Source organism: Aspergillus flavus, chromosome 6, assembly GCF_009017415.1.
Source record: "Aspergillus flavus chromosome 6, complete sequence".
In the NCBI taxonomy this organism is placed as follows: domain Eukaryota; kingdom Fungi; phylum Ascomycota; class Eurotiomycetes; order Eurotiales; family Aspergillaceae; genus Aspergillus; species Aspergillus flavus.
Genome location: NC_092410.1, coordinates 2,212,021 through 2,235,658, shown reverse-complemented (window position 1 = coordinate 2,235,658; position 23,638 = coordinate 2,212,021). Strand labels below are relative to the sequence as shown.

General features: G+C 47.5%; 13 protein-coding genes across 13 annotated transcripts; 7 read left to right on the top strand and 6 right to left on the bottom strand.

Annotated features, from left to right (window-relative positions):
* Positions 1-22: 22 nt before the first annotated feature.
* F9C07_2235753 (mitochondrial carrier domain-containing protein) lies at positions 23-1,437 on the top strand (the record flags this gene model as incomplete). Its single annotated transcript, XM_071509979.1, has 8 exons — positions 23-55; positions 107-161; positions 227-430; positions 490-667; positions 729-986; positions 1,072-1,107; positions 1,166-1,315; positions 1,380-1,437. 8 exons carry the CDS (start codon positions 23-25, stop codon positions 1,435-1,437), a joined length of 972 nt encoding a protein of 323 aa, XP_071367839.1.
* Positions 1,438-1,502: 65 nt separating this feature from the next.
* F9C07_1770372 (peptide chain release factor 1) lies at positions 1,503-3,538 on the bottom strand. The gene is made up of 4 exons (XM_071508377.1): positions 3,243-3,538; positions 2,979-3,181; positions 2,731-2,897; positions 1,503-2,654 (listed from the first exon to the last, which is right to left on the bottom strand). Exons 2-4 carry the CDS (start codon positions 3,082-3,084, stop codon positions 1,644-1,646), a joined length of 1,284 nt encoding a protein of 427 aa, XP_071367838.1. The 5' UTR covers positions 3,085-3,181; positions 3,243-3,538; the 3' UTR covers positions 1,503-1,643.
* Positions 3,539-3,708: 170 nt separating this feature from the next.
* F9C07_2286293 (DnaJ and TPR domain protein) lies at positions 3,709-5,569 on the top strand (the record flags this gene model as incomplete). The annotated part of the gene is made up of 2 exons (XM_071510818.1): positions 3,709-4,913; positions 4,949-5,569. The coding sequence occupies exons 1-2, from the start codon at positions 3,933-3,935 to the stop codon at positions 5,567-5,569; spliced, it is 1,602 nt and encodes a 533-aa protein (XP_071367837.1). The 5' UTR covers positions 3,709-3,932.
* Positions 5,570-5,658: 89 nt separating this feature from the next.
* F9C07_2169682 (protein-L-isoaspartate O-methyltransferase) lies at positions 5,659-7,037 on the bottom strand. The gene is made up of 2 exons (XM_071509348.1): positions 6,627-7,037; positions 5,659-6,423 (listed from the first exon to the last, which is right to left on the bottom strand). Exons 1-2 carry the CDS (start codon positions 6,789-6,791, stop codon positions 5,806-5,808), a joined length of 783 nt encoding a protein of 260 aa, XP_071367836.1. The 5' UTR covers positions 6,792-7,037; the 3' UTR covers positions 5,659-5,805.
* Positions 7,038-7,271: 234 nt separating this feature from the next.
* F9C07_12135 (uncharacterized protein) lies at positions 7,272-8,113 on the top strand (the record flags this gene model as incomplete). The annotated part of the gene is made up of 2 exons (XM_041293862.1): positions 7,272-7,425; positions 7,494-8,113. The coding sequence occupies 2 exons, from the start codon at positions 7,272-7,274 to the stop codon at positions 8,111-8,113; spliced, it is 774 nt and encodes a 257-aa protein (XP_041149100.1).
* Positions 8,114-8,233: 120 nt separating this feature from the next.
* F9C07_12136 (putative dihydrolipoamide succinyltransferase) lies at positions 8,234-10,530 on the bottom strand. The gene is made up of 11 exons (XM_071507779.1): positions 10,173-10,530; positions 10,047-10,105; positions 9,925-9,996; positions 9,820-9,875; positions 9,424-9,756; positions 8,954-9,346; positions 8,834-8,893; positions 8,723-8,777; positions 8,609-8,676; positions 8,480-8,551; positions 8,234-8,416 (listed from the first exon to the last, which is right to left on the bottom strand). Exons 1-11 carry the CDS (start codon positions 10,349-10,351, stop codon positions 8,372-8,374), a joined length of 1,392 nt encoding a protein of 463 aa, XP_071367835.1. The 5' UTR covers positions 10,352-10,530; the 3' UTR covers positions 8,234-8,371.
* A 367-nt stretch (positions 10,531-10,897) lies between these two features.
* F9C07_2235747 (LYR family protein) lies at positions 10,898-11,433 on the top strand (the record flags this gene model as incomplete). The annotated part of the gene is made up of 5 exons (XM_071509978.1): positions 10,898-10,917; positions 10,978-11,110; positions 11,174-11,252; positions 11,316-11,357; positions 11,414-11,433. The coding sequence occupies 5 exons, from the start codon at positions 10,898-10,900 to the stop codon at positions 11,431-11,433; spliced, it is 294 nt and encodes a 97-aa protein (XP_071367834.1).
* Positions 11,434-11,613: 180 nt separating this feature from the next.
* On the bottom strand, positions 11,614-12,507 carry F9C07_12138 (histone-fold-containing protein). Its single transcript, XM_041293873.2, has 4 exons — positions 12,359-12,507; positions 12,215-12,303; positions 11,960-12,163; positions 11,614-11,905 (listed from the first exon to the last, which is right to left on the bottom strand). The coding sequence occupies exons 1-4, from the start codon at positions 12,409-12,411 to the stop codon at positions 11,850-11,852; spliced, it is 402 nt and encodes a 133-aa protein (XP_041149102.1). The 5' UTR covers positions 12,412-12,507; the 3' UTR covers positions 11,614-11,849.
* A 565-nt stretch (positions 12,508-13,072) lies between these two features.
* F9C07_12139 (histone H2B) lies at positions 13,073-13,651 on the top strand (the record flags this gene model as incomplete). The annotated part of the gene is made up of 4 exons (XM_041293863.1): positions 13,073-13,247; positions 13,302-13,373; positions 13,425-13,512; positions 13,561-13,651. 4 exons carry the CDS (start codon positions 13,073-13,075, stop codon positions 13,649-13,651), a joined length of 426 nt encoding a protein of 141 aa, XP_041149103.1.
* A 168-nt stretch (positions 13,652-13,819) lies between these two features.
* On the bottom strand, positions 13,820-15,738 carry F9C07_12140 (putative autophagy cysteine endopeptidase Atg4). The gene is made up of 6 exons (XM_071507780.1): positions 15,627-15,738; positions 15,330-15,574; positions 14,962-15,258; positions 14,698-14,866; positions 14,416-14,643; positions 13,820-14,345 (listed from the first exon to the last, which is right to left on the bottom strand). Exons 1-6 carry the CDS (start codon positions 15,644-15,646, stop codon positions 13,985-13,987), a joined length of 1,320 nt encoding a protein of 439 aa, XP_071367833.1. The 5' UTR covers positions 15,647-15,738; the 3' UTR covers positions 13,820-13,984.
* Positions 15,739-15,858: 120 nt separating this feature from the next.
* F9C07_1769925 (uncharacterized protein) lies at positions 15,859-19,037 on the top strand. Its single transcript, XM_071508376.1, has 4 exons — positions 15,859-16,622; positions 16,677-17,537; positions 17,586-18,162; positions 18,223-19,037. Exons 1-4 carry the CDS (start codon positions 16,556-16,558, stop codon positions 18,677-18,679), a joined length of 1,962 nt encoding a protein of 653 aa, XP_071367832.1. The 5' UTR covers positions 15,859-16,555; the 3' UTR covers positions 18,680-19,037.
* Positions 18,560-20,855, bottom strand: F9C07_1769038 (molecular chaperone). Its single transcript, XM_041293875.2, has 2 exons — positions 20,498-20,855; positions 18,560-20,435 (listed from the first exon to the last, which is right to left on the bottom strand). The coding sequence occupies exons 1-2, from the start codon at positions 20,617-20,619 to the stop codon at positions 18,914-18,916; spliced, it is 1,644 nt and encodes a 547-aa protein (XP_041149106.1). The 5' UTR covers positions 20,620-20,855; the 3' UTR covers positions 18,560-18,913.
* Positions 20,856-21,092: 237 nt separating this feature from the next.
* On the top strand, positions 21,093-23,004 carry F9C07_2235741 (Hemimethylated DNA-binding protein YccV like-domain-containing protein; the record flags this gene model as incomplete). The annotated part of the gene is made up of 4 exons (XM_071509977.1): positions 21,093-21,505; positions 21,569-21,722; positions 21,773-22,776; positions 22,830-23,004. The coding sequence occupies 4 exons, from the start codon at positions 21,093-21,095 to the stop codon at positions 23,002-23,004; spliced, it is 1,746 nt and encodes a 581-aa protein (XP_071367831.1).
* Between the last annotated feature and the right edge of the window lie 634 nt (positions 23,005-23,638).

Below are 23,638 nucleotides of genomic sequence, written 5' to 3'. Positions count from 1 at the left end.
AACAAAAAGAAGAGAAAACGAAATGAGTGCTATGGAAAAGGATCACAACCGAAAGGTGCATTGTCCTTCGCCGTCTATAGTATAGAATACTAATACGCGTAACCAGCCCAGCAGTTTGCGGTCTATCATCGCGGGCTCGACTGCAGGTGCCATTGAAATCGGTAATACTCGCCCACATTGAGGCACATATACGCTTGTATCCAAGGAATTTCACTAACTATACTAGCAATCACTTATCCGGCTGAATGTATGGTCTATGCCCTTGGCTGCTTCAAGTCAGCTTACTCAACGTGTCCAGTTGCAAAAACTCGGTCGCAACTCAATCGCAAATTACCGGACGGGAAAAAGCTGCCATGGCCTCCGTTTGGAAAGCAGTGGTACGCCGGCTGCACGACTTTAATTATAGGAAATTCGCTCAAGGCAGGCATCCGTGAGTTCCACCCCGGGCACCCAAGCGTTTGGTGTGCTTACACTAGGATCTGTCTGCAGGGTTCGTCGCTTTCGACAGGTTCAAGTCACTTCTTCAGGATGAGAATGGCAAGATCTCGGGTCCAAGAACGGTAATTGCTGGCTTTGGGGCTGGCTTCACTGAATCTCTTTTAGCAGTGACACCATTCGAAAGCATTAAAACCCAATTGTCCGTTGCCTTAAAGTCCTCCCTTGCTACGTACCCTTTAACTACTTCATGCAACGACGCATGGTGAAGCTGATGTATAAAATACCTGCAGGATTGACGATCGCAAATCCGCTAACCCTCGTATGCGAGGATTCTTGCACGGTAGTAAACTGATATTCCAGGAGCGAGGTATTCGAGGTTTTTTCCAGGGTTTCGTTCCTACAACAGCAAGACAAGCCGCCAACTCCGCGACCAGATTCTCAAGCTATACTATGCTAAAGCAACTAGCTGAAAGCTATGTTGCACCTGGAGAGAAACTGGGAACCGCGAGCACCTTCGCCATCGGCGGTATGGCAGGCTTTATAACAGTGTGAGTTCATACAACACTTGAAAAGCTACTGCTTCTCCTCAACGGATGTGAGAAATAACGACGACTAATACACCATTCTGTACAGATATGTCACACAACCTCTTGATACTGTTAAAACCAGGTTTGCTACTGGCCACTTTGTATGTTATTTGCGTTTTACAGGACTAATTCGACAGCAGAATGCAATCGCTAGAAGCTTCTAAGAACTATAAGAACAGCTTTGTCTGTGCATCAAGGATATTCAAAGATGAGGGGTTATTTACATTCTGGTCCGGGGCCGTTCCGCGACTTGCCAGGTTAATCTTGAGCGGAGGCATAGTGTTCACAATGTTTGTTTACCCAAGTTCAACCGTCGCTTATAGGCTTGATAACTAACTGCTTTCAAATTGACAGGTACGAGAAGACGATGGACGCTCTCGATTCTCTAGATTCGAAGAGACAATATATCTGATGCTGAGGAAGCAACGAACGCAGGGCAGTAATTGGTTGGTCTCTTGAACGCTATATCGCAGCATCACAGCTAGTATGCATTGGTTGTATCTTAATACATAGCACTGACAAAGAAGAACCGCATTTTATATATCAACAGCACTCGATTGAGGAATAGTACTAGTACAGAAAAGGAAAGCCAGCACGTTGTTAATACCTTGACAGGTTTTATGGGCGTGAGGCTTCCTTGTCTTTCGCTAGCTCGTCAGCAACCAGAGCTGCAACTTCTTGGTCAATTAGCCAGGACCGTACACTCTCCATGACAGTTTCGAGGCCTTCACCACCATCCAAAACATCATTCAAATTATGTATGGTGATGCTACTCCGGTGGTCTGTGCAACGACTCTGGCCATAATTGTACGTGCGAATTTTGTCCCCACGGCCCATACGAGCAACACCCCCCAACACCCCTCTTCTGAGTTCCACGAATTTCTGTTCGCGAGCTTCTTGCCTCGCCTCGGCTAATCTAGCGCGTAATATCTGCCAGGCTTTTTTGCGGTTTGCATGTTGAGATCGGGAATCCTGCATGGAGACAACGATACCTGTGGGCATGTGAGTCAAGCGAATAGCTGACTCTGTCTTGTTCACGTGCTGCCCCCCCGCACCACCAGCTCGCATCTTCTCGCTACGAACCTCCTGGGGATCAACATAGTAATCACTGTTTGGGTCATCAAAATTGAGAGCGTTATCCATGGCACCTCCTGTCTCGGGGAAGCTAGGAAGAACCATCACACTCACAGCACTGGTGTGGGTACGTCCCTTAGTCTCCGTTGCCGGAACTCTCTGCACCCGGTGTACCCCCGACTCGGTTCTGAGTATCTCATAAGCCCCATCTGCCTCAACTTCCATTACTGCTTCATTTAGCCGATCCTCCGCGGGGCCGTCTCCCACTTCTAGCTTAATAACATTGGACCGAAAACCGCGGCGAGAGCAAAATGCAGTATACATCCTCAGGAGTTCGAAGGCGAAAAGTCCCGCCTCATCTCCACCTGCGCCAGGCCGTATCTCGAGAAGGCAAGGGAGCGCTGCAAAAGGGTGACGGGGGACAAGGGCCTTTTTCAAGTTCTCTGATATAGTCGGCAAAGCAGCCTTGACGGTCTCCAAATCTTCTATGGCCAGGGATTTGAGCTCAAGATCTGTGTCCGGGTCAAAAAGCAAGGCATTGAGTTCTGATATAGACTAGGAAGAAGATCAAAGCAACCCCATTAGCAAATATCCCATTTAAAGTGAAAAAGATTAAGCATTGTGGACATACTTCATTGGCCCTGTCCCATTCGTCCAGGACATTCGCAATCGGTGCTAGCTCGCCGACCCGCTTTGCTATTCTTCCATCAAAGGAACTTGCTAAATGAGCAGAAAGTTTAGAATGTTCGGCTGCCAAAGAGCGAGCGCGGGAAAGCAGCGATGAAGAAAGGTCAAGGCCTAACTGACTTGTCAGTCACTCGGTACCCCCACAGAGTATGAAACATGCATTGAGAGATAATGTTTCTCAACTACCCATACCTGTATTCAGTCCCCGCCATTGCAGAGTTGGCCACGGCCTTTTTATAGCAGCTCTAGTCCCGAACCGCGTCAGGCATCGAGAGCATATCCAAGGGACATTAAGCATGCTTTTTTCTCAAAATAGGAGAATATGTAAGTCTCACAAATAGTCCATGAGCTTCACATTCACTCAGCCAAAAACGATGGTTCAGTATCTACTTGTACTAGTTGCACTCCCCTTCAATCAGATATCAAGTCACATGACTTTAACACATACATACATACTGTAATGAAAAACCGATGAAATAGATGAAAGAATGGGTCTGAGGTCAAGGTAGGATGCTGCATTGAACTACCACTTCTGGCCACGTGGAATGATAGTTATTTTTGCGTAAACGCTAATGTAAGTTTGAAAGATCATTTCCATGTTGTTGCCAAGGCTAAGCATCATTGGCTATTAGGGCAGCATCTAGCAGCTTCAAACCAATTATATTTATTAAACCCCACAGCAGGTATAGCATTTTCAAACTTACACTAGTGCATTTTATTTATCAAATAACAATCTATGTGGCCAAAAGGTGTAGTAACTACTCTAAACTCCGTAGGTCAGGGAAGAACACCTTTTAGGTGCGGGTACTCCGTACGCTGACTAATTTTGATACACCTGAAACTGCCTCAACAATACTCGCATTTCACACTTGTAATTTACCGTATGTAATTGAGTTGTAAAGGCCAGACTGGAGTCTTGGCATACATTTCTCAGGTTGCTGTTATTAACCTCTCTTATCACCATAAACCTGATCATGTAAACACATCTTCTGCCTTCTCAAAAGGCATTCATTCTGCTCCTGCAATCACAATCCCTGGATATCTTTTATCCTTTTCTTGAATACCTGCATATTTTCAGATAATTGTCCAGGCCTGTGAGATCAACTAACCCATCCGAACCAGATTACCCTTTGCGTCGATGTAAGCATGATCCTCCTTTCCCTGGAGTCTCTTACGGTCTTCCTGGCCGTTTCATCCGCCAGCTATGGTCTTCAACCTTCACAAATATCTTCAGACACTCCTCTCTCGTCGTTGATCGCATCGGCGAAGACACATCTTGCTGGTGGCTCTCCCCGCGATGCGTTACTCTATTTCGACGCGGCTGTGTCAAGGGATCCTACGAACTACATCACTGTCTTCCAGCGGGGTGCGGCTTATTTGTCACTGGGTAAAAACTCGCAGGCATCAGATGATTTCGACCGAGTATTGCAGTTAAAACCAGATTTTGAGAGTGCCCTCCTGCAACGAGCTCGCCTTCGAGCTAACACTGCTGACTGGGAAGGCGCATTGAAGGATCTGGAAAAGGCCGGCAAGAAGTCATCCTTGGAATACAATGAGATTCAAGAGGCACGGGATGCTGCAGCTCTTGCGCAGAATGCTGAGAAACATGGCGATTGGGAGGCCTGCGTAAATCAAGCGAATGTGGCTGTACTTAAGGCGAGCGCCTCCCTAAGCCTTCGACAAACTCGTGCGCACTGCCGCTTCGAGAGAGGTGATGTGGAAGAAGGAATAAATGACCTTGCCCATGTCCTACACATCTCCCCAAGTCTGGTGGGCCCGCACTTACAGATGTCCTACATGCTGTTCTATTCTCTAGGAGATCAAGAACGTGGCATTTCACAAATTCGGAGGTGTCTTCATTTTGACCCCGATTCAAAACCGTGCAACGCCCTATATCGGAAAGAGAAGAAATTCCTCAAACAGCTGCGGAAACTACAGGATACAATGTCTTCGCGGAAATTTAGCAATGCCATCAACTTGCTTGTAGGTGTAGGTGACGAAAGCGGACTTCTTGACGATCTGAAAGGTGAGGTGAGGGAAGCGAAGGAAGCAGGCCATATTCACCCGGCGGCCCCCAACAATCTCTATAGTTCACTGGTGGAGCGCACCTGCGAAGCTTACCGCGAGGTTTGTGCCCTTCGGAAGGCGTCCAGTTGACATAGTTCCAATTGGCTAACGCATTGGTTACTCAGGCGCATATGCCCAAGCGAGCTTCTCCGTACTGCTCCGAAACCCTTGACATGAACCCTTATTCCCTGCCAGCGCTGCTCTTTCAGAGTCAATTGGCTCTTGATGAAGAGCGTTTTAATGACGCCATAAACACGCTGAATACAGCCAAAGAGCATCACCCCGGGTCCAGGGACGTCCAATCACTTTTACAGAAGGCACATGTCTTATTGAAGCGCTCAAAGCAGAGGGACTACTACAAAGTTTTAGGTGTCAGCCGAGATGCTGATGACCGGACAATCAAAAGAGCCTACCGTCAGCTTACTAAGCAACACCACCCTGATAAAGCTAAGTCCCAGGGTGTAACGAAAGAGGAAGCTGAAAAGAAGATGGCTGCTATCAATGAAGCTTATGAAATCCTTTCTGACCCCGAACTCAAGGCGCGTTACGACAGTGGTGATGACCCCAATGACCCGGAATCTCACAGGGGCAACCCGTTTCAAGGAAACCCATTTGGGCCAGGAGGCGGTCAACACTTCTTCTTCCAGCAAGGCGGACCTCAGTTCAAATTCTCGGGTCAAGGATTCAACTTCCCAGGGGGGTTCCCCTTTCGCTGATGTTGACAGCTAGTCTGTATATCAAGATAAAGATTCTGTACACTTGTATTCCACTAAACCCAAGACTTCAAAACAATCGAATCATGACTATTGCTATAATCTGGACGAAAATGACCTAGACTTTTGCGATACTATCCATATTAACTCCAATGCCGGCAGTCCTCCACATAGTTAACTCAACATCACTTTCATTGCTAGTGTAGAATGCGAAAACGACATCATGTCCAACCGTTTCTTTACTTCTTTGGCGGGTCGGTCAGCGGAACGTAGCTAACCTGGAACACCTTTTCTTTGTGGACTGACCCGTCCTCCCTCTTGTCCACTACCCAAATATATTGGCCGCCGCCAAATCCATGAGGACTCCCGTCACACTCCGTGTCAACGGGGATAAACATTCGGCCAGGGGCATGGAGTTGCGCGATTAGTACCGGGTGAAGCTTTTCTGCTGCTGCACCAACGTGGATAGCATCATACGGTGCTCCCTCTGGCCATCCCAAACGGCCGTCAGCAGTAATAAACTTCACCTTTCCTGTATCTAACAATTTGCACCCTTGGTCCGACTTATGCATATTCTTGTTAGCCAAGTCAACAAGTTCTGGTATATGGTCAATTCCAATAACATGGCCATCCAATTCATCAGGTATGGAGGGATCTGTAACAAGGTTTGCGAGGACATGGGTCAGATATCCAGAACCCGAGCCAATATCGAGTACCCGTGAACCCGGCCTGAGGAAATCGATGAGGTACTCGCATGCATGAACGTGCATGTGAGGAGCGGAGATTGTCGCACCATACCCGATAGGTTGTGGGGAATCTGAGTAAGGCCTCGAAGGTGCATAATGGGCTCGGTCAACCTTTGCACCTTGATGTCAGAGACACGTCTTGGGTAGGGAAGTATACGTGCAGCCAATGCCCTCTCACCCACACTTCTCTCTTTAACCTCACAGTTAAACTCTCGGATCCTACTGTAAGATCCGTAGCCCTGCCATTTTGCGCAGGTTCGGGGTAAGGAGATGGCACGGCACATGAGAAATTAAGAATCGAGGGAGCAACTTACCCCCAACATAGCGTTTTTAACTCTTTCATTCTTCACCAATCCCGCCTTGAAGAGATTATCAACCAATTCTGCATTGGTTGAGCCAGAGCAATACCATGCCATTGAGATGCACTTTTTAGTGGCCTTCCACAGCACTAGATGTGCATTTAGAGAACCTTGGATCATGCGAGGGAGCTATGCTCTACCTAACATAAGAGGAAGGCGATGCGGGGAAACTTTGTATTTTAGATAAGATAAGCGACGATGATCCCAAGAAGGCCCTGAGGCTTGAAAGTAGGCTAAACAGTCCTCTTATGCTCCTTTACACCCAGTATATTCTTCAAGATCCGTATTGGGTTCGTCAGAAAAAGTTCGGACTCTTCATTTCGCAATTAGGAGGAGTTGTGGCTACTACCGTCCAGTATGACGCCATTCTTAACGTCGAGGGTCACGCCTCCCACCTGTCAGACTTATTCAACAATGTCTCACCCTCACCGCCTTTGGTACCGCTTTTGGCTCTTGCATTAGCAAGGAATCTTAGTCTTCCAACCCAACTCTATAACTCTAGATCATTGATATGATGGACTTTCACTACGGTTCATAGACTGGAATAGTATCATCGCTATCCCCACTAAAAATTATGAGACTGCTTAACAACAATGCACAATGGAAGCAGACTCCGATACTCAGTCTGATGTAGACCTGTTAATATTGGACTACCTACTTTGCACCTCTATATACGGATTGGTATACGTTAGCGGGGTGGAAGCTGAGCAGGCAAACGAATGCGACCTTGATTGGCATTTAGATGCAGTACACGGTATGTTTCATGAGAGTTTAACATGCCATTTCAAAAGGCGCGCTGACTTACTTTTTATTTAACTTTAGCCATTGAATCAGTTCTTCCACACTCTGGACTACTTCCTGATGACATTGGAGTAAAGGTCCGATTATTTGAATTTGCCAATGCGCTCCGATGTTATCCAGATGCACGTATTGCTTCTCAAGCTCGCGAAACCCGATTAAGTTGCAGTCGATATTGGTCAGAAGGAAAATCCATTTCGCTTTCGGAGTTGGCGGGGACCTTCATAACTCTCTGCTACACTGTCGGTGCCAGATTATCAGAAGCGACGTGGGCTGATACTGCGGCACAATTTGTCATGCAGTCTGCAGTCGAAGAATACCAAAAGTCCGAGTCCCCAACTTCTCTCAGCAAGCATATCACCTGGGCCAAGAAAATCTCAGTTCAGACGGCAAACATGAACCAAGCGTTTACAGAGTACATAAGTCATCTTCAGCCACCAGACGGGACTTCTCTCAATGTTCACATGCGTACCGTCTCCGCAAGATTCCCCATTAATAAGTTCAAATATTCGGTTTTCGACACGCTGGTAAATATCATGAAGGTCCTTGAGCCGCCTGTACTGCTCCAGCTCGAACGCGGGCAGCTCTGGGGGTTGAGCCGCACAGAGACGAAGCAACTGAAGGATAGGGTAGGACTCAAATAACAACATGACCCGGCCAAACCATGCACACTAGTGAAAGCGGGTCCTTGGCTTGAAAGGTACGGTACAAACAGCGGGGTAAAAATCGCACGACCTAAGCTACCGTACTTAAAGTTGCTTGATTAACATGGAACTGATAATATATATCTTGCACACTAAATGGTTAATCTACAGAATAAAAACATCTAAGCCATAGGGCAGGTGTTGTGAGTAAAAGCATACTTAGCAAAGCTATTTGGTGAATGAGCAGAGCACAGTCGCCTAGCCAAGAAGCATGCGGCGAGGATCCTCAATGTATTCCTTGACCTGCATGACATTGCGCTTAGTTATGGATAATAAAAGGCTTGATTTGAGGAGTAGGGAACACACCTTGACAAGGAAAGTAACAGCCTCCCGGCCATCCAAAAGGCGATGGTCATAGGTCAGAGCAAGATACATCATCTATCAGAGCATCAGCAACAAGTCCACCAAAGTAAGGGCGTAGCAAAGGAAACATACAGGGCGTATCTCAATTTTTCCATTCACAGCAACAGGTTTCTCTTTGATAGCATGGAGTCCAAGAACAGCTTTCGATAGTTAGATGAGCTCCTCAAACAAAGCGTGTAAGCATACCTGTCTGTGGTAGGTTGATGATCGGCGTACCCATGAGGGATCCGAAGACGCCACCCTATATCAATGTGAGCAAAACACAAGATGTCAGGAGCGTGCTGTGGGTCTACTCACGTTGCTGATCGTGAAAGAGCCACCCGCCATGTCCTCAATGGTCAGCTTATTGTCGCGAGCCTGGCGATTTTGATGGTTAGTAAAGCCACTGAAGAAAAATAAATGTCTGCTGCAGCTTACCTTCTTTCCGAGATCTGCAATAGCCTTTTCAATTCCAACAAGATCCATGGTTTCGGCGTTGCGCACTACTGGTGTTACAAGGCCCTTCTCGGTGGCGACAGCGACACTTATATCAACGTAATCACGGTAGACAATGGTATCGCCACCATTGGGCCCCTCAATCGACGCGTTGACAGCCGGGATGTCTTTCATGGCTAGTACACAAGCACGAGAAAACGCGCTCATGAAGCCGAGCTTAACACCGGTCTTCTTAAGCACGTCGTCCTTGTATAACTTCCGAAACTCCATGAGAGAAGACATATCCACCTCATTGAACGTAGTCAGAGAAGCAGCCGTGTTCTGAGATTGCTTCAAACGCTCAGCTATCCTCAGTCGCATTCTATTCATTTTCACCTAGAAGCCGATCAACATAAGTCCTGATGAACGAGAAAACAAACAGTAATAGGCAATGATACGGAAAGAGAACATACCCTTCGCTCTTCGCGATTTCCAGGGCTGGGCTTAGCATCATCGGGAATATCCGGCTTAGACGCAGCAGGCTGTGGCTGCTTGGAAGATCCAGGCTCAGATGCGGCAGGCTTTTCAGAATCCTTTGCGGACTTGGGCTGTTCTGGCTCGGGGGCTTTGGGTTCTTCTGTAGATGCGGGCTCCTTCGGCTTCTCAGTTGCCTCCTCCGTTTTGGTTTCAGGCGCACCTCCCAGCTCCAACTTCGCCAGTTCCTGTCCAACAGTAACGGTGTCTTCCTCGTTTACGAGGAGCTCTTTGATGGTTCCCGCTTCGGGTGCATTGACTGACACATCGATCTAGAACAGGCGGGTGTCAGCAGAAAATCTCTCTTCGCGCATTAATATGTAGGTCTCGTTCACCTTATCGGTCTCGATTGTTGCTATTTCCTCGTCTCTCTCAACATAATCCCCGACCTCTTTTGTAAGAGTGAGCGCAAGCTAGTAAGGAAGTATTGGCGAACATACGTTTGGAGAACTGTTTCAAAGTACCCTCGGTGATGGATTCTGCCATCTGAGGAACTTTAACTATGGTGTCCGCTGGAGATGTTGTTAGTGCGAGATTCTGATAGAAGGAGAGGTCATATTACCGTAAGTGCGAACCTGATAGCCCCCAAGGGGAGCAAAACTAGACCGAAAAACATTGGCCCTGCAGGAGTGTAAGCTGGTTTGTAAAGAGGGCACCTCATATGAAAGCAAGGAGTGGGCGACTTTACCCCAGAACCTGTGGTATACAAGAAGCAGGCCTTTTAGTGTTCCTGACACAGCTGCGGAGCGCAGCTGAGGTAAGATTCCTGCGGGTGCCCAGGCTGATGTTACGAGGGCTTTGGGCATATCGAGGTATGATCCGCAGATTCTGTTCGGGGAGACGGTGAAAAGGTAAGCGAAAAGCCATGATGACCTGGATTCGGATGAGGTTGGGCAAAAAGACAACAATGGAAGTCGCCAATTGAAGGAAATTAATGTAGAGAGTCAAGTCGTAAATGTTAATGTGCAATGAAGAATAGGAAGAGTACGGAGTACGGCCTTCTTCTTTCTTCCTTTTTCTCCCCCAGAACTAACTAGAGCTAAGGGTTCATCTACCTGCGAGTAGGGATAAAGTGAGTGACGAAACTTAAGCGGCCAAAGGGTGCGACTAGAGCAAGGCCGGGCCGAGACAACCGGAATTTCCCTCAAAGCGGCCCTGCAATTCCTTTGGCCGGCAAATGAACGGAGTATTATTATTACGCTTCTTCGGCAATCCATAGGCACCATCTGGGAAGTTTCCGCACTCAGGACTTCACCGGGAGAAAGACGAAGCTAAACTTGTGTAGCAAACCGGGTGAGCATCGAAGCACACTACATCAATATTTGGTGGAAAGGCTCATTCCAGCCCAGACAAATTCCTTTCCGACTATACATACCAGCTTTAAGTCTTTCAATTACCGTTACATGACATACAATGGCCCTTCACCCTGTTGCGTAAGTTGGTCACTGTGGGAACAATGATCATAAGGGAGCCATATTAAACCTACCTCGCAGGTCGCTTTATCGACGCTCCTTAAAACTTGCTCTTGACTGGGCTGTGCACAGGCAGATTTGGCGCGGGCAAGCAGTGTATATACGATCCCTTTTCGATGCGAATAAGAATGTCCGCGATCCGCGTCAACAGAAGGTATATGCAACCCGGCTTTCTCAGTTACATGGTTTATGCATACAGTATCTCACAGACTAGCAGGTGCTGCTTCGGGAAACCGAAAAACTATTAGAAACTTGGAAGCATCCGGACCCCTACCGAGCACCCACTGCCCCAGGAGGTATGTTTTAGAGACACAGGGCTTGCTCCCTCTAAATGAACCCAATGACTGACTTTCCTAAAGGTAACAAATATGAGAGGAATCTACCTGCTCGCCAATTGCCTTGTACGTCGACCATGATGATGCCCACCCAGTATATTAGCTCTCTAATGTTGAATCAGATGCTTCGGGCTCCCACTAAAGGGAGGATTCAAGAAGATTGTGACAAGTTTACTTGGATTTCAGATAGGAAATGGACATTGCATAACAACACTACCCATATAGCTATCAGCGCTCAAATTCGAGAAGAGTATCGGGTCTGCAGGAAGCCGATTTTCTACGTTGGAAACCAACCTACTCGTTGGATACATGGCTGCCGGATCAAAATGCGTAACTTATCATTGGGGATATGCACATCCCTTAAAGCTAAGGTGCCGAAAGCCCATTTCCTTTGAAAGCTGCCGGTATCATTCCATGTCCGTAGACATAATGTACAACCATAAAATTAAAACAAAAAAAACGCAGAGCCATAAACGTGCCCAGTCCAGAACCCCGTTATCACATCAATAAGAGAACCAAACCACGCCGAATGAGAAAACCCAAATAAAAACAAACAATTCACAGCTCCTGGCTAGGACCCTTTCCGCTCTTGGGGGTCTTCTTGGGAAGAAGGTCTAGTTCTATGTTAGAATCATAAAATTCAATATCCGGGTACCTGGTGAGCTTACTTTGGTGGATGTTAGGCAGAACACCACCCTGGGCGATGGTGACGTGACCCAGCAGCTTGTTCAACTCCTCATCGTTACGAATGGCGAGCTGGAGATGACGGGGAATGATACGGGTCTTCTTGTTATCACGAGCAGCATTGCCGGCCAACTCAAGAATTTCGGCGGCGAGATACTCAAGGACAGCGGCGAGGTAAACAGGTGCGCCTAGAACGTGTAAGTACATATACGATATAGAAAGCGACCGTGGATACTCACCAGCACCAACACGCTGAGCGTAGTTGCCCTTACGAAGCAAACGGTGAACACGTCCAACGGGGAACGCGAGACCGGCCTTGGACGAACGGCTACAAAGATATTAGCTTGAATGGTCGACGTGAACAGAGAACAGTTCATTCATACGATTGCGCGTTCTTGCTGCCACTGGCTTTGCCTCCAGACTTGCCTCCAGTCATTTTTGCGATTGGGAATGGTTCGACAGAAGTTCAAGTATATGATATGAAGAGAACAGGTTATTAGGGTCGCCGATGAGATACGATGGCAATGATTTGGGTACGGTGTCAAAAGTAACTGGCCAGCGCGAGGAAGCGGCGGACATTTATAACGACGCGGTGAGGGTGACGTTGGGCCGCCTAGACGCCCTTCAGATCACCCTCTCGCTTAGCGGGGTTGGCCAATCACAGTGGAGATCATCGTCCGAGGCACCCATAGCTTGGCCAGATGCGCCTGCCACGATTCTGTGTGTAGTTGTTGTGGTATTGTTCCAAATACGGTTAAGCGTCGTAATTTATAAATATATCTTTCAATACTGTCATATTGGCGTGATCTTAGTCAGTTATCCACGGCTGGAGACGCGTTTCCCCTCATCTAATCATACAGATCATACACACCTGTGACGGTATTGAAATTCTGCTTCCTTTGCACACTCAGGATCAACTGCACTTTCGCGGGCTATTATAAGTAGCGCGCCTCCCTCGTCACCGCGTCTCCATCATTTCTGTTCTCCTCCTCATTCCACGTCTACCTTTGTCAACGATTCCGACGCCTGCGCTTTCACCATCCTTCGATAATATCGACTTAGTTTTGTCAAATCTTATTTTCTGAATCACTTCAAAAATGGCACCCAAGGCTGCTGAGAAGAAGCCCAGCACTGGCGGCAAGGCCCCTGCTGGCGGCAAGGCCCCTGCTGAGAAGAAGGAAGCTGGCAAGAAGACCGCGGCTGCTGCCTCTGGTGACAAGAAGAAGCGTGGAAAGACCAGGAAGGAGACTTACTCTTCTTACATCTACAAGGGTGTGTGGCAACGTTACCCTAGTTCTGAGTCCAGAAAGCTAACGATAAACCTAGTCCTGAAGCAGGTCCACCCCGATACTGGAATCTCCACTCGTGCCATGTCTATTCTGAACTCCTTTGTCAATGGTATTTCATCCTGTTCGCTCAGTGAAGCGATAATTTCTAATATATTTACAGACATCTTCGAGCGTGTCGCAACCGAGGCCTCCAAACTGGCCGCTTATAACAAGAAGTCCACTATCTCGTCAAGGGAGATTCAGACCTCGTACGTCATCAATGTCGATTCTATGCTATTTGGCTAACTTTGTTCTAGTGTCAGACTTATCCTGCCAGGTGAATTGGCGAAGCATGCTGTGTCGGAAGGCACCAAGGCTGTTACGAAGTACTCCTCTTCTGCCAAATAAGTTTTTTTCTTTTCTGTTGTTTGTTTCTTTTATGCAGGATTGTCTTTTACTACCTCGTTATCTGTTATGGTTTGAGGTGGTGGGTACAGGGTGTTCGCGGGATTTTTAATGCGTCACGGGATGGCTTTGTTTTTTCCCATTGGGCCAAATGTTTTTCATGGTTTTATTTGAGACGTGAATGCGTTGTAACATAACTCGGTGCTCCTGGGTCTGGTTGCGCAGTAGCAACTTTCAAACTAGGGTTCGAAATTTGAATTACTCTGACAAATTCTGTTCTTCACTGTTTTTCGGCTAGGTGATAGCGCCTCGTTTCTATCGGGTGTTTAGTTCTATCTATTCGGCGTCGTCCAGTGCCTCAACTTCATCGAGTGCCCCCCTTCTGCCTTGGTTGTAAGTAGCTTCCTCTCCTTTGAACACATGTATGATTTGCTTCCCCACTACCGAGCCTACGCGCCCCTTCCAATCCTCCCAATCATCTTCGTTCCTCACAAGGAAGCCTATTAGCATACTTGGATCCATGTCTTGTATATGAATGCGTCTAAGTCGGCGAGTGTGATAGGTACTGATTTCCGTTTTGGAGAGGAGTCTACCATCGATGCTGTATGGGACTGCGGGGCGCGTGGTATGGGGATCAAGATAGAAGAAATGCGGGCCTTGCGTGCCGATGAAGTAGTGAGACGCGGAAGGACGACCTCTAGTGCGTGTCGGGGACATCAGCATTCTTTGGTGCCAGCTATTGCCAGGCGCTGGTGATGTAGACATACCCTGCGATGCCTACCGACTGTGGCAATTGCAAAACGGCCTTCAGTCCGTCCCAGTACACTGGCGTGACGTTGTCAATTCCCAGTCTAGTCCCTAGAAGTATCAGTGTGGGTTGAATACTGCCCGAGCCACTGCGAGCCACACGGAGGAAGCTATCTTCGTAGACGTCTGAAGTATCGTTTGTGACATATACTCTGGGTGCTATATTTCCACATTGTGCTGAGAGAGCCCTGTTTGCTGGTAAGTCTCGTGCTCGGGGAGGTGTGCTGGTATTAGGCGCATACTCTATACATCGAGCGGTTGCCGATGGTCCAAACCACTCCCCAGGGTGTTTACCGCATGACTCGGCACCATATTTGACAAATCGATGTATCGAGAGAGGTGCATCTGGATGATCAGCAAACAGTGATAGTAGGCGGGCCTCTTCTTCCGCTTTATCGCCACGGCGCCAGTCTAGTATATGTTAGCATGTGGACTATATAGAACAAGAGTATTATATTGGAGTTATATGTGTAGATGTAGGGCTAAGAAAGGGTGGGGGGTCATACCACGACCTAGGCACAGTGTAAGCATTGCATTTGCTAGCAAGCTCTGCCCGGATCTAATCATGCAACCCCATCCTGTGTCTGAAGTGAAGCCTTGAGGGTCCATTAGCTGGGTTCTTATGCGTACAGTTAGCGTCATCGGATGATTCGCTTCGTCGTTGTCTAGTCTTGGTATTGGGGGGAAATCAGATCGATACGTCATCCAGATCTTCGATTCAAAGTCCGAGACGAATGCCTCTGGCCAGCCGTGTGCTGTTACATCGTCTATTTTGCTTGTTCCAGCTTCAAGTTCATCCTGATCTATTCGTCCATATATATCAGTGGCCTTTCTCCCTTATGAATAGTGATGGTAGTACAGTTACCTAGCTTACCGGGCGTTGTATTTGCTGTGATTTTTTGAGGCTGCGGGGCATACTCTACTCCCAAGCACCAAATAGAAGCATCTGGCTCTTCATCATTCCTGGGCTCGGGATCCCATATATATTGTACGATGCGTTTTCTGCATCGCCCTATGTCTACACTGTTCATTTTTGGGTGTAGTCGGTGTGTCTGGAGCGAGAGGGCTGTGCTGCTGATTTTTTGTTTCTGAGCGTTGTGGTTGTTGTGGTGACGTTCACTGGCAGGTTATGGTTGGCTGGGTAGTGAATCATGGTTGGTTAAATACGTACATATATATATATGGATACATATATTATATATACGTGCACCCGGATGTACCTATGTCTAACTCTCAGCTCAAGACGGTACCATAAAACAACCCAAAAGCAACCACAACTGGAAATACTACATAAAAAAGCATCACACATGAACGATAACCATTGATGATAGTATGTAAGAGAACTTCTATCCTATGAGGGGCCGAGGAGGGGGCCACAACTGCACCAGTCACGAGATACCTATACATACTACGTACTCCGGACCAAGTCATATAAACGTCATTGGTTCACCATGATCACACGTGTACATACTGTATGAGGCGCCCATGGGACGTCAAAAGAGCTAATCAAGTCCAATAATTTGCCTGTCACCTTAACTGTTATTCCTAATACATTTGTTGTTTTGAAAAGCGGGGCCTCGAGGTATCTCAGAACTTAGTAAGCTTCAGGTAACTAAGTTCCCCGTCAGTACTCCGTAAACCAACTTTGGCAACCAGCCACGGACATAGTTACAGTGGGGATGTCAAAAGTTTGTAACCGACCGCTTGACCGCCCTGCATACCGCCATATTTCATCCTACCAAATCCGGTGCTTGAACCTACACACATCTAACTGCACATTGAACTATAGCTCTTAGAGAGGAAATAGGTGCCAACTCTTGAGTTAGGTGACTGGTATAATAAATATCTAGGCCCAAGTATGGAATTTGCGAGGTTTCTGCCGTGCAAGATAATATAATCAGGAAGGCGGTTAGGCCAGGCAATAAATGGATGGTCTCAATTTTGACATCCCACTGTAGTTACTAGTTGGATGCACCGGCTTATTAAGTGGCCTAGTGCCTAGGTTTTATGAACCCATGCCGTAACCCCCTAAACCTAGTCAAGCCCACGAAAGAACGGCGACATATCCAAGAGCCAACCAAATACTAAACGTTATTCGAAATGGCTCGTCACAGCAAGGCGAAGGCGCGGATCAAGAAGCAGAAGCCGACGATGAAGTTCAGCATAGGTATTCCTACAGGAATGATCAATGATAGGTTATTCATTAGCTGACTGCTCGAAGAACACCAACCAGGACACCTGACGATGCAGCAAGAAGCAAGGAACACAGAAGGCCGCAATTTGTGGCGCACTGGCTCCAATCTACGCCACCAAGGTGTCCGATTCGTGAGCGCAAGTAATCCCCAGCGAGACGAAAATAATGAGGGAGAGGCTCGTGAAGAAGACGCCCTCCGGCCAGAAGAAAACAACAAGCAGCCGCTCATAGGAGGGGTTGAGTCAAAGGAGGATGCACAGGAGTTGAAAAACGAATCAGCAACGTGCAACGCGTCATTCTTTATCGACCTATCAGGCGAAAGTGCTGGACACACTGGGCTTGCAGACCCCATTACCGCACTATCATTATCTGAGCGTGACAGCTCTAGTGAAGATGAAATAGTGTTCCATGGGCGGCGTAGACTTGAAGAAAGACCTCGTATCATTGTGGAAGGCCACGCGATGAAGGCTGACAAAACAAATCACCATTCTCCAAAAGAACTCGAATCGCCACATGAGGCAAGGCTACCCGCACCGGACTACAGGGTATGCCCAGTATCCGATGGTACATCAACATATGAGCTGCCACAGAGAACTCCACCAATAGCGAAGAGTATCGAACAGACGAAGACCGTGATGCCATGCACCGAGAAAGTTACCCAGGAAGCATCGGAAATCGAAGATGACGACATTCTAGCTGACTATATAGCAAACATGGCCGAACACTACTGCGCAGATATACAAAGCTCACTAGCTGGTGCTATAATGCATGAGCCCGAGCATGGGGCAGAGATGCAGCCGCAGAACTACACGGCTCATGCGGCCATTCACGATTCTATTCGGCGTCCTGGCAAAGGAAAATATTCGCGTAGGGATATATTGTCGGAATGTAAGCGCAAAATGATTACGCCGTCAGAGTTAATGCTGAAATTAGTAGATGACGAGAGTGGAGTGGATGTTACCAACGGTGCAGTGTCATTATACCCACTCGACGATGCTGCCTCGGCGAGCAATCATGTTCCACACAGTCCTCAAGCCAGCGATTCCGACGAAGGGAATAATCTTGATACTGACCTAGACGTTGAGGGACATAGGGCCCTGGAGTGCGAAGTACAAGGACACCCCGCCATTTCTCAACAGAACCACAAAAATCCACAATATGATATATTCGTCTCGGCCACTGCATTCGCTGACGCACTGGAAATTGACCCCTACTACGGCTTGGATATCATGGATTTCAACAGGCCAAGTCTTCGGAAAAAGCAAAGAGGAAAGCATCGCAATCCAGATTTGGTCCTATCAGATAGTGAATTGGAATTGGAATTGGAGAACGCCTGGCGGAATGACCGAGAGAAGAAGAAGGGCCGAAAGCAGAAACGAGAGGAACTTCGCACCCAAGGTCTCCTAGGTCGTGGGGCACATGACCCGGATCTGAGAAGCAAATATACAAACGGCATGGGTTTTAATGATTTGAAGATGGAGATACGCATTTTCCTACTGTCGTCAAGAACCAGGTATGTTTCTTGCTCAATGAACTCAGAGATATGTGCATGCTGATTGACCTGCGTGTCTAGTTTGGCTCTTCCGCCTATGACGAAGCATCGTAGGAAACTGATTCATGATCTAGCAAATGCGCTGTCTTTAAATTCACAATCACGAGGCAAGGGGTCCTCTAGATTTCCTATCCTGCACAAGACTTCCCGGACTCCAAGGTACACGCAAAAGACCATTTCCTATATCGACCAAATATTCTCAAAGGGAAGGTTCAACCACGGCGCCACCAAATCCTGGGATCAGAATATTACAAAGTCTGCTAAACCTCCTCGTGGTCGTCCTGACAGTTCTGTCTCATACATGGATGGAGATATTGTGGGCGCATCTGCCCCCGAGATTGGAGCAGAAAATAAGGGAAGAGCAATACTGGAAAGAATGGGTTGGAGTACAGGAACAGCCCTTGGTGCTACTAATAATAAGGGTATCCTATTACCAGTCGCGCATGTTGTGAAAAATTCCAAGGCTGGCCTAGGGTAGGCATTTCGAGCAATAAGTATGGCCTCACATCAAAGAATATCCGAACTGGTTCCAACAATATATGCTAGCTGTACATATCATCACTTTAAATAAAACAAGAAAAATTAAACATGCATAGGTTTTGGACGGTACAATGATGCCTCCAGTAACCTGACCCTGACTATAGAAGCCTACAAAGGTAATGAATTTTTAGCCCGGATGAGGAAGGGCATCAAGTAAGCTTCTTTGCTCTGTTTATTGCCCCCTCCTTTGCACGTCGCCCATGTTTGAGGGTTGAGCGTGATCAAACTCGTGGATATGAATAAACAATTGAGACCTTGAGGGAAAGATAGCGTAGCAAGTGGCGCATTTGATATGCTGGAGCTGGTTCATTGCACGCTGGGCTTTTTTTGCACGTTTTTGCTTAGCCTTTCCCACTTTCGGTGGAGATGTTTGCGAATCCTCTATTTCAGTTGCTGAAAACCGTTGAGACAGATTGTCTGGTGACTCCATTTCTCCCGTTCGTTGGATTAACGTGGGTTGGGAACCTAATCGCCGTTCAACACACTCCCTAGGCACATAATCGGCCTCGCTGAGATCAGGTATAGAGTCCCTATGGCAATCTGTGTGCGGCAACGAACCCTCGTCAGGTTTAGTATCAACTCTAGTATCAGAAGAGGTATATTTGTCTGTTCCGATACCATTTCTTGTCTCGCCATCCCGTGGTTGTTGAACTGATGACTCCATATTGTGCACTGGGCCATCCTGTGGAATGCTATACGCAGAATTCTCCCAATGGGGCTCTTCGGGGTCAGAGACATTTCCTTTCAGGCCCAGCTCTTCATTCTGTGCTCTCATCTCCCAGCGTAGCTGCTTCACAGCTTTTATATGCTTCTTGCTGCGTTCGTGGGCCTCGAACTGATTATGACTTTTGAAGGTTTTGTGGCACACAACACACTCGAAGTACTCAACTTCGTCCTCGCTTGTATCGCTAGATTCATCACCTAAAGTCTCCGCTTTTGCCCAATCTTGCATCACATGATCACGCAGTTTCGCTTGATTTGCTGCTCGTGATCTAGCTGCTTGTGCAGCTGCTGATTGACGAAGAAATTCCTGCCGTTGTGATTCACTCTGTGTGTTAGACTTGTACCGGGGATCGCGCTTCTTCACAAAAGCTACAAGCGACCTAACAGCCTCGTTGAATTCCCGAATGGCGTCTTCCCGAAGACGTTTGTTTTCCTTCTCCATTAGCCTGCGAACACGACGGTCTGGTGCCTCGGAGTAACGGTACACATTTTTCCAGGCGAAGGACTTTTTCGTGGCAAAACTGCCCCAGGCAGCATAGAACGGACGTACGACCTCTTCGGGGTCGGCATTGCAGTTTCCAAATGTAGGATACTTTACGCACGCGACATTCTCCCAGCGGCAGGCCATTGTCTCCTCCAGGGCAAGTTGTGCAAATGTTTCACGCAAGGCACCGTAGAATCCGGTTGGTGCGTCTGTAAATTCCATCCGAGGACTGAATTTTGAGAACAATTTTAGGATTTCGTCGGAGGTTGTCATCCGCGTATCGTATGAATAATCGGCCCCTTCTGGCTTGCCATCGTTTCCTAGGAAGACATCACGGTGCGAATCATACCACGCACGCTCCTGGGCGTCTGAAAGAACTTCGTATGCAGTTTGAATTTCGGCGAACAGCCTGGTAGCAGCCTCCACGTTGCCATAATTTCTATCCGGGTGTAACTCGAGAGCCCGTCTTCTGTAGGCCTTTTTTATCCTGGCGTAGCACATCGATTAAACATCTTTCCAGTGAATACTGTCTGATATGCTTGGACTTACTCCTCGCCAGATGCATTTCGTTCGACCTGGAGCAGCTCGTAATAATCTACCTTCTTCTCCTCTGGTTGGTTTACGTCCGAGCCTGCTCCCTCGTGGCTGTTCGAGGAGTGCGTCTGTCCCATGGATAATTGACCACGGCAGGATATGGTGCTGAATTTGAAGTGAGGGGCATGGGACAGTGGCGGGTTGTGGGGATGACGGCCTTGCCTAGGTTTACCATGCGTGGTGTACGGAAGTGGCGGAGTGGCGGTTATATCTATATACAACAGTATATGTGTGCGTGTATGCGCATGTGTCTCATAAGTCAAACCCCCATATAGAGTTCGTAGCTATGCTTGATTGCACACTGGACGATCTATAGACAGGGGAATTTTCTTTACACGTGAGTGACAAACGTAAGCCTATGATCCGCAGATCGAATAATGCCGCTCATATGAATGCCTTTTTTTTTTCCCAGCCAAGGCCAATGATAAAGCCCCCCTTCCCAGCGGAATAGGATCTAAATGCTAGTACTCAGTACTCATAACCCACCTTTCCCCACCCCGAGGGGTAAAGCTCACATCGATTCAATTTCCGGTTGATACATTTCAGCGGGATGGTTTTATCTCTCGAGAATCTTCCTGAAGAGATACTCCACACTATCCTATGCTACAGCCACCCCTGCTCTGCGGCTGCTTTACAGCAGACAGCCCATCGATTCGAACATGCTACCAACGAGCCTCTACTGTGGCGGTTCTACTGCCAAGTGCATTTCAAGTACTGGGACAGCAAACATGATATACTGCAAAAATTGTCGGCTCCCGCCTGCGCAGTAAACTGGAAAGCCTTATACGTAACTAGACACCTGACCGAGTGCACTGCTAGTTATCTCCTAGACAGTATCCTTGCGGGACAAACAGGGAGAATCGAGAAGTTCCACGCACTTATCAATCTTGGGTACGATGTTAAAGATACACTTATAAGGAATATATCGCCAGAATTAGAGACAGATGACCATCTAGCAAGAAGGTTTGTTTAAGTTACCTGTTTCTCCCTGGGTTTCATTGAACGAACTGTGGTGACCACTAAAAGGTATTACGGCAAGGTGCTCCTGACCTGTTTACACCGGAGTATTGCGTTGCCAGTATGGGCTAAACTAAGGAATGGTGGGAATGTAACCCTGGAACGAGCACTGGGCGCTTTCGACCTTTTCATACCAGAAAGCGGATATGGAAGTCTTGATGAAGTACGTACTTCTTCTAGGAATGGGCAGTGACTCTGCTAATCGAGCCCCAGATAACTAACAAGCTGGACGAGATCGTTGGACGACTTTCCTCGTTATACCCTAGCATACATATGTCCACACCTCGCGAGAAGGCGAGGACTATCGCAGTATATTTGAAGTCAAACAACCTGACTGGTATTCAACCGGATAGGGAGTACCACTGCATAGAGCACAATTTCCTGGGTGTTGCACTAAATGACCCAAACCATAATTCGCTTCCCCTGGTGTCTGCAGCTATATATTGCTACGTTGCGCAGAGGCTTGGTCTAAATGCTCGACCTTGCGGGTTCCCTTTCCATGTCCATGTTATTGTCAAGCCCCCACCGGGGCTCGATATAAATGGGAATATGCTGGCGCCGGGAGTTTGTGGAGATCCTATTTATATGGACCCATTTCGTTCAGATAGAGAGACGCCAGTCACGAATCTACAAAGCCAGCTGAACTACCTGGGAGCATCTACTGTCGAACAGTCGACCTTCCTAGGTGAATCTCGGACCTCTGAGATCGTTCTAAGGTGCAGCAAGAATATACTGAACTCGGTCCAGCGCATGTCTCAGTATCCAGATGTGCATTTGGAACCAGTGGATACTGTTAGTGCGAAGTATGCTGCCCTTTGGTCGACAATGCTCCTTTCTGACCCCTCTCGACCGGCCGAGTTTCGACATCATTTACCTTGGCTGATGGAGTTATTTGCTACGGAATTTCCATCTGATATCTACCTTGTCGAACAGTACGTAGTTCCGATGTTTCGTGGGTTGCTCGAATATGAGCATATCTTAGAGAGTCTCCACGTCATGCGGGCCGTGGATGAGATCCCAAAGCAAGTGAAGAGACGTTATTCTGGTCGATGCGACGTGAAGTACCGCATTGGTCAGGTTTTCCGACATCGTCGGTATAACTATATAGCTATCATAACCGGTTGGGACACTGAATGCGATGCAGGTGAGCAGTGGATGAGGAGGATGGGCATTGATCGCTTGCAAGGAGGAAGACATCAAAGCTTTTACCACGTTATGTATGTTCATATGTGCGATTGGCGATGCGCTGCTAGGCTGACCCATACTCAAGTGTCCAGGATAGAAGCGTGCGGTATGTGGCAGAGGAGAATATCGAGCTTCTGGCCCCTAATATAACTGAGCTGCCTACAACCCTTACTGCAATCGCAGGGAGGCATTTCAAGCGGTGGGACGAAGAAACTCGGACCTTTGTGAGCAACATCAAAGACGAGTATCCTGATGATTAAAGGATTTTGACGACATGGGGTTGAGGAGTTGTCCCTCTATTCTCGGGTTTTGCTATTGCAACACGGCTGGAAATGCCTGTCATCGACGGAGCGTCCTATACAGGCTATGATGCATATGTTTCAGATCCTTACATATCGGCAATAGCAGTGGATCTAGTAAGTATAGTTATCTGTTAGTATAAAAAACTGTGCAGAAATTATATATATCACCAAAGGCCCTCTGATATGAGGGTGAAGATTATTATTCTGGCATGGAAAAGGACCTGCTAGGGCTCTATTTGCATGGACTCGTCTAACGGGTGATTTATATTGGTTGTCAGCTTGGTCCCAGGAGCTTTAATCTCGACTGAAAGAAGAACACAAGCTGGTCGTCACAGAAGCCCTAGATATGTAACTGCTGTATGTAACAGATCAAGTCCAGTATAATTAGTAACATTACTGCTCAAAGTACTCTGAATTGCAATCCTACCCGTGCCACACTTTATCTTGGTCTTTTCTACTAGGATAATAATATAACGAGCTAGCTTAGCTAGGCAAAAGCAGTTAAATGGCAGTTATCTGTACTCGCCTCCTCTACTCCCCCGGTTCTTTTCTTTTCATACCGTGGTAACATCGCCACTAATCCAGGTTTACG

Excerpts from the sequence above, each read along its gene's own strand:
- F9C07_12140 (XM_071507780.1), bottom strand. The coding sequence starts at position 15,646 with ATGTATCCATATATATATAT. Across the intron at positions 15,575-15,626 it reads ATGTATCCATATATATATAT|TGAACGTCACCACAACAACC; the intron begins GTACGTATTTAA and ends ATAACCTGCCAG. Across the intron at positions 14,346-14,415 it reads CAGTCGGTAGGCATCGCAGG|AGGTCGTCCTTCCGCGTCTC; the intron begins GTATGTCTACAT and ends GACACGCACTAG.
- F9C07_1770372 (XM_071508377.1), bottom strand. The coding sequence starts at position 3,084 with ATGCTTAATGTCCCTTGGATATGCTCTCGATGCCTGACGCGGTTCGGG. Across the intron at positions 2,898-2,978 it reads ATGGCGGGGACTGAATACAG|GCCTTGACCTTTCTTCATCG; the intron begins GTATGGGTAGTT and ends CAAGTCAGTTAG. Across the intron at positions 2,655-2,730 it reads AATGGGACAGGGCCAATGAA|TCTATATCAGAACTCAATGC; the intron begins GTATGTCCACAA and ends TCTTCTTCCTAG.
- F9C07_2169682 (XM_071509348.1), bottom strand. The coding sequence starts at position 6,791 with ATGATCCAAGGTTCTCTAAATGCACATCTAGTGCTGTGGAAGGCCACT. Across the intron at positions 6,424-6,626 it reads TTAAAAACGCTATGTTGGGG|GTTGACCGAGCCCATTATGC; the intron begins GTAAGTTGCTCC and ends CAAGGTGCAAAG.
- F9C07_1769038 (XM_041293875.2), bottom strand. The coding sequence starts at position 20,619 with ATGGGACAGACGCACTCCTCGAACAGCCACGAGGGAGCAGGCTCGGAC. Across the intron at positions 20,436-20,497 it reads CGAAATGCATCTGGCGAGGA|GATAAAAAAGGCCTACAGAA; the intron begins GTAAGTCCAAGC and ends GTGCTACGCCAG.
- F9C07_1769925 (XM_071508376.1), top strand. The coding sequence starts at position 16,556 with ATGGCTCGTCACAGCAAGGCGAAGGCGCGGATCAAGAAGCAGAAGCCG. Across the intron at positions 16,623-16,676 it reads GACGATGAAGTTCAGCATAG|AACACCAACCAGGACACCTG; the intron begins GTATTCCTACAG and ends GACTGCTCGAAG. Across the intron at positions 17,538-17,585 it reads TAGGGATATATTGTCGGAAT|ATGACGAGAGTGGAGTGGAT; the intron begins GTAAGCGCAAAA and ends TGAAATTAGTAG.
- F9C07_12138 (XM_041293873.2), bottom strand. The coding sequence starts at position 12,411 with ATGACTGGAGGCAAGTCTGGAGGCAAAGCCAGTGGCAGCAAGAACGCG. Across the intron at positions 12,304-12,358 it reads GGCAGCAAGAACGCGCAATC|CCGTTCGTCCAAGGCCGGTC; the intron begins GTATGAATGAAC and ends ATATCTTTGTAG. Across the intron at positions 11,906-11,959 it reads TCTGCCTAACATCCACCAAA|ACCTTCTTCCCAAGAAGACC; the intron begins GTAAGCTCACCA and ends ACATAGAACTAG.
- F9C07_12136 (XM_071507779.1), bottom strand. The coding sequence starts at position 10,351 with ATGGCTTTTCGCTTACCTTTTCACCGTCTCCCCGAACAGAATCTGCGG. Across the intron at positions 9,347-9,423 it reads GAAATCGCGAAGAGCGAAGG|GTGAAAATGAATAGAATGCG; the intron begins GTATGTTCTCTT and ends ATCGGCTTCTAG. Across the intron at positions 8,552-8,608 it reads GAAAAATTGAGATACGCCCT|ATGATGTATCTTGCTCTGAC; the intron begins GTATGTTTCCTT and ends ATGCTCTGATAG.